Raw genomic sequence first — 6,327 nt, forward strand, 5'->3', positions numbered from 1 at the left:
GCTGCAGCCCACTAGGCCCCCCCTTATATACGCCACTGTCACTCGATATCTTTATTATGCATATGAGCATATGTGAAGTGTGTACATGTAGTACGTATATATATATATATATATATATATATATATATGTATATCACTTATATAAGTGATGGTCATTACACGGCGTTTTATAAATTATTTACATAGGATCATATACGTATAAGATGTTATAGTATAGGTACTTATACAAACGTGTAAAAATTAAAATAAATATGCAATATTGAATTGTATAAGTTATGCACAAAAAAACTTAAATCATTTCGTGACGTTTAATGCGGATTCTAAGGGCCTAGCCACACTATGCGTTTTGGCGGGTCCGGGTAAAACGCATCCGGTAGACCGGAACAACAAACCATATAGTTTCTAATTATAGGTGCCACATTAGAACGTTTTGTCGGGACCGGTCGATTCCTGCTGCTGACCGACCGCAACATGTTGCGGTCGGGCGGGAAACAAATCGGCAGGACGTATCATCAAAACATATTGTTTTATATCGTGTATGCCACACTGTGCGTTTTGGCCGCTGCGTTTTTTTGATTATTTTAATTTTGTATATTTTTAAAATATTTAAATAAATATTTAAAAAAAAATGGTTTTTGATACCGATAAATTCATTTCGTGCATTCAAAGTAACCCATCTATTTGGGAAATGGGTACTAAAGAATACATGGATAAGTTCATTAAACAAAAAAGTTGGCTCAGTATTGGTGAAATCATGTATCCAGATTGGACAGAAAAAACAGAACCCGAAAAAGAAAATAAAGGTAAGCAGAATATTATGTTATATATTTTTAAATTTTTACCATAGGTAATTTGCAATATATATTTGTAGTATTACAAGATTATTAGTAATTATTTTTAATTTCCATTGGGTATAAAACTTTTTCAACCAAATAAAAAAAAAAAAACTAAATCTATTACAATTTTAATTTATTATTACTAATTTACCAATAATAAAATAATAAGGATCTTTTTAAATAAGCAGTTTATAATACTTTATACTGAAAATCTACGGCACCAGGGCCCATAAAATAGTCAGCAAAGTAATCCCTCACTTCAATGCCTTCTGAACGAGTTCCTGTTCCACGAGCTTCTATGTCATCCAGGCTATGGGTTTCAGCATCTTCAAAATTGATTCCGTCTCTCTTACGAACAAAATTATGTAATATACAACACGCTTTGATGATAATGTCAGTGAATTCAGGTTCCACTTGTATGGGAGTATGCAACACACGCCATTTATTTGCAAGAACTCCGAAAGCACACTCAACTGTCCGCCTTGCTCTACTCAATCGATAATTAAATACACGTCGAGTATCAGTTAGGTTACGTCCAGGATATGGTCTTAATAAATTTGAATGTAGAGCGAAAGCTTCGTCCCCAATAAAAACATATGGCTGTGGATTGTTGTTTGTGTTTGGTAAAGGATTTGGTTCAGGAAGATTAAGTTTTTTAGCATATAACATTTTGCCGAATGGGCATTCCTTAAATATATTGGAGTCCCCTTCTCGACCATAAGACCCAACATCGATTGTGATGAATTGTAAATTTGCATCGGCTACAGCCATGAGTACCACAGAAAAAAACTTTTTATAATTGAAAAACAATGATCCAGAATTACTAGGATTTTTACATCGGATATGTTTGCCGTCAATAGCGCCTAAGCAATTTGGAAAGTTTGTTTTAACATTAAATACACTTGAAATCTCCAACCAGTCATTCGTGGTAGGCACAGGCATCTCTGTTGGCTGTAAAACTGTCCACAATACTTGACACGTTTCTTTAACTATTATTCCGATCGTACTCCTTCCAACTCGGAAATCAAATTTTAGAGCAGCAAAATAGGTGCCAGTTGATAAATATCTTTAATGAAAAAAAAAATTACATATCGTTTAGTTTTATAGAATAGGTAGGTGCCTACCAAAATTTAAAATAAAATACTGATATAAATAATAGATTCTGAGCGGAGCGAATAATGTATTCGATTTTCAATGATCTTTATGTATTTTATTTGAGTCTGTATATACGATAAGTAGTCAAAAAATGCTTTGAGTAGGTACATTATGCAATATTTTCATCAAATGTCTAATATTAAGCATTTTATATTATACATAATAATATTTTAAAAATATTTTGACACTATTTAAGTTATTTAATACGCATAAGAGACTATCGATTTTGATTAGTTGTTCTAAAATTATTTTTGTTAAAATTTATTACATAGCCACATAGGCGTAGGTATATAACAAGATCATAAATTGTTATTGGTGTAATTAAAAATATAAGTTGAGTATAATTTTACAATAATTTTTTATAAGTGTCTAAAATTTGAATTTTGCCAAATTCGTGAACAATTGCAAATTATTTAGAAATATGTATATTACTTTTCATGTATACAGACTAACTAAAAAATAAAAGTCTTTGTAAAATCATCGTTCCGATCAAAATAAAAAAATTAATAACAAATCAACAATTTAAAATATGTTAGATAAATAATAAAACAATTGACATATACATATAGGTATTCACTATTCAACACAACTTAAAATTCTTTTATTAGGTATTTATTAAATTTAAATTATTTTATTAGTTTTCATTAAGTAATTATTTTTATTTTAATAAATTATAGTTAAAGAAATGAAAACCAAATGGCGGCATATTCGTGATCATTACTCAAAGTTCTTAAATCAGGCGAAAAGTGGCGATAGCGCTAAAAAAAGAAAATATGTGTATGCAGAATCCCTCTCATTTTTGCAGCATACAATTGAAAAAAGAAGGTAACAATATATTGTTTAAATTTGATAGGTAGTTATACTTTTTTTAAAGAATTACAATAATTGTTAAAAGTTATAATTATTAAATAATATTAGATACAATAACAATACTTAATCATGTTTTGTTTCAATATTTTCGAAAACCAAAATTCTTCAATTTTAATATTAAAATTAAAATAAATATATTCATCATTCCATTATAGTGCTTATATTTTCTTCAATAGTACCTAATCTGATTGGAAAGTGAATGTAGTTGGTACTCTGAGGGGTCAAAAGTAAAAAATTTTCAGTAGTTTTCAAAAGTACCGTGAAAAACAAATGGAAAATTAAGGGAAAACGGGAATTTTTACGCAACATTGATTTTCGACAAAATTTTGTTTCGATTTTTCAGTTTCTACACACCATACCGTTTTCAAAATATTTTGACTTATTTTAACTGTTTACGAATATTTTCAGTTTCCAATTTTAGATTCTGAACGAAGTGATGAATGTATTGATTTTACAATGATGTGTGTGTTTTTTTATTTTTTTTGTCTGTGTACAGCATAACTAGTCGAAATAATACAATAAAATATCGAAATAAAATTTCAAACTTTAACTTTGGGGGTGGTTTCAAGGTTCCTGGTATATTGATAGAATAGCAGTTGAAAAATATTGAAAATACATAAGCACGATTTTTTTTTTAGAAACATTAAAGTTCAAATCTTGACAAAAATTATCAAAATCTCGAAAATTATAAATCATTGTAATAAAAAAAATTTAAAATGTTTTTATAACTAAAGATTGAACATTTTAAAGATTTTCATAAATAATTCATACTGTAACCAAAAAATCTAAAAAATATATAAACACATTTCTTTTTTATAGACATTTTAATTTCAAATTTGGACAAAATTACATATTTAAACCAAGAATCACGATTTTAGTTATTTTGTTATAATTTAAAAATATTATTTATTGTTACATTATGAAACTTTTAGAGTATATTGTTATATTTTATATAGGTACATGCAATGGCATTTTAAAATATAATGACTGACCGTCTTCGCTCAGAATCGTCTTTCTTATACAATAATATTATATCATTGGATTCAAATTTAACACAATCCATTACAGAGACTCACTTGTAACCTACTGTACAACAGAGCGACATCCACCTACCCGCTCTTTTTGTTTTTAAATTTTTTTGTAACAAAAAAAAATTTACTTTATATAGAACGACGGGTAATTTTACGGAAGATCCAGAAGAAAACGAAGAAGGGGATCTCAATGTTGAATCAGATGAATTTGAAGGGGATGAGGTGATTATGTCGACTTCAAATTACCCAAAACATAATTATTCTAAAACCTCAACGAAGTCAAAAACAAAAAACCAAATGACGCCATTTCAGAGAGCCCTTTTAAATTCGTTATCCACTTCCGCTTCTGAAGAAGACAATGTTAGTTCTGATCCAGATAAAGCTTTTTTATTCTCTTTGTTACCGGATTATAAGAAATTAAATTGTGACCAAAAAATGGATTTCCGATTGCTAACATTACAGTTTTTTAAAAATATTTCGACACAAACCAAAGAAACTCAACCTACAGTTTTCCAATGCAATCAAACTCCGTCAAATTTACATCAAAGCACTCCATCCACATCATATCCATTTCAAAATCAATCATTTTCATATTCACCATATAATCTTGGTTTCCCCGATAATCAACCTCTTGTCCCTCCAATTTCTTTATCACAGTACGAAACTAATTTCAATCCACATCCACCGCATTCCCTAATTAATAATCCGTATACATCTTCTTCTTATCCAACGACTTCTGAACAATCCGAACGCATTCAAAATAAAGAACAAATATAATATAAATAATATGATGTTTTTATATTTTTAACATTCGCATTTAAAAAAAAAAATTTAAAAAATAATAATAAAAATTTTTTTTTTTTAATTTCCTATTATATATCTAAGTCAGATATTTAAAAAGATACTTCTTTAATACAATTAAATTTGTATTTTATTTACTTATTATTATTTTTTGTTTTGTTTTATATCTAAGTTAGATATTGAAAAGGACACTCCTTAAAATTATATTTGTAACATTTAATTATTTATTGTTATTTTATATCTAAGTCAGATATTTAAAAGGATACTCCTTTAATATAATTAAATTTGTATTGTTTATTATTATTTTTATTTGTTTATATAATATAAGTAATTTTTTATAACCATATATAAATAAAAATTATATTCACAACAATTATTAGTATTTTCTTTCATAATTTATGCAACTAAATTTATTATTGATGTTTAAAATTTAACTCACCTCAATGTAATTGTGAGGCGTTCTTCGGCACATATAGGATTACGAAATGTTGTGGTAGTTTTCGTTATGTGAGGCCGTACATTTTCCAATAACTCATCAAAACTCGAGACTGACATTCGATAGTATTCAAAAAATTTTTCCGGGTAACGCCTTATATTCTCAAAAAATTTTTTAAATTGTTCACTATTTTCTCGATCATTATTCATTGGATGCACCCAGTACCTCCGTTCTACAGGTTCGTCTAACAAACCGAATGCCTCAGCTACAGCAACAACTTTAACCCTTTGCCGATTCATTCTTAAATATAACTTTTAAGCTATATTACATATGATTAAATATAAATTAATGTATTTTAAAAGTGTAAAGCTTACGAAATTAAAATATAATATAATATAAATTACTTACTTGTAAAATAATATCAAATTGTTTTGATTTAAAATTAAGCAGTGTCTGAATAATATCAATATTTCTCTAAGTATTCAATAATTATAGTTAAATCTTAAATGAGATGTTAAGTATCAAATGAATCATACGTCAGTCCTATACAAGCATTTGAACTGTTGTGGTTCATGAAAAAATGAAAAAAAATGGTGGGAGAAGGCTGTTTTGGCAGGAACAAAACCGCATAGTGTGGCATAGTGAATACCGTCCGGTCAAAACGCACCCGATTTACCCGGACCCGCCAAAACGCATAGTGTGGCTAGGCCCTAAGAAATATTAATTAGATATATAAAACAGATACAACGACGAAATGCACGATATGGGATTGAGGTACATATATTTTAGAGAGAAAAACTGAGAAATTCGCTTTTCTGCATGCCTGCAGTAAAGTAGGTGTTGAATATTATATACTTAGCCAACGAGACATTGAGTACCTACGACCTATCTACAGGTCACAGCAATGGATCATGGTCCATTAATATGTTAAGACTTACCTATAGAATTTAATTAGATATTACAGCCGCATACGCGATGTGTCCGTCTTACTATAACGTCAAACTTCAACATCAAATTTGTGTTCATCAGTTCCAATAATTTTGTGTAATAGTTTTTAAAAATAGAGCGAAATGTTTTTTTAAATAAAAATACGCCCAATACAGTAATACTTCCTTATAATATGACATGCTCGATAACTATTGTACCTACAGAAAAGCGGTGAACAGTCATCACTTGTCCATCTTTTTGAAATTTTTGT

General features: G+C 28.6%; 1 protein-coding gene across 1 annotated transcript; it reads left to right on the top strand.

Annotated features, from left to right (window-relative positions):
* Window positions 1–342: 342 nt before the first annotated feature.
* Window positions 343–4,713, top strand: LOC149057872 (uncharacterized). The gene is made up of 3 exons (XM_089224575.1): window positions 343–803; window positions 2,669–2,816; window positions 4,030–4,713. The coding sequence occupies exons 1-3, from the start codon at window positions 629–631 to the stop codon at window positions 4,667–4,669; spliced, it is 963 nt and encodes a 320-aa protein (XP_089080701.1). The 5' UTR covers window positions 343–628; the 3' UTR covers window positions 4,670–4,713.
* The last annotated feature ends 1,614 nt before the right edge of the window (window positions 4,714–6,327 follow it).

The sequence above is a fragment of the Diuraphis noxia genome, unplaced genomic scaffold, assembly GCF_037042655.1.
Source record: "Diuraphis noxia isolate RWA-SAM2 unplaced genomic scaffold, SU_Dnox_SAM2 contig0003, whole genome shotgun sequence".
Taxonomy (NCBI): Eukaryota; Metazoa; Arthropoda; class Insecta; order Hemiptera; family Aphididae; genus Diuraphis; species Diuraphis noxia.

What these genes read in the sequence shown, in the direction of transcription:
- LOC149057872 (XM_089224575.1), top strand. Translation starts at nt 629, where the DNA reads ATGGTTTTTGATACCGATAAATTCATTTCGTGCATTCAAAGTAACCCA. An exon ending in ACCCGAAAAAGAAAATAAAG is followed by an intron (nt 804 to 2,668) that starts GTAAGCAGAATA and finishes AATAAATTATAG; the next exon opens with TTAAAGAAATGAAAACCAAA. An exon ending in CATACAATTGAAAAAAGAAG is followed by an intron (nt 2,817 to 4,029) that starts GTAACAATATAT and finishes TACTTTATATAG; the next exon opens with AACGACGGGTAATTTTACGG.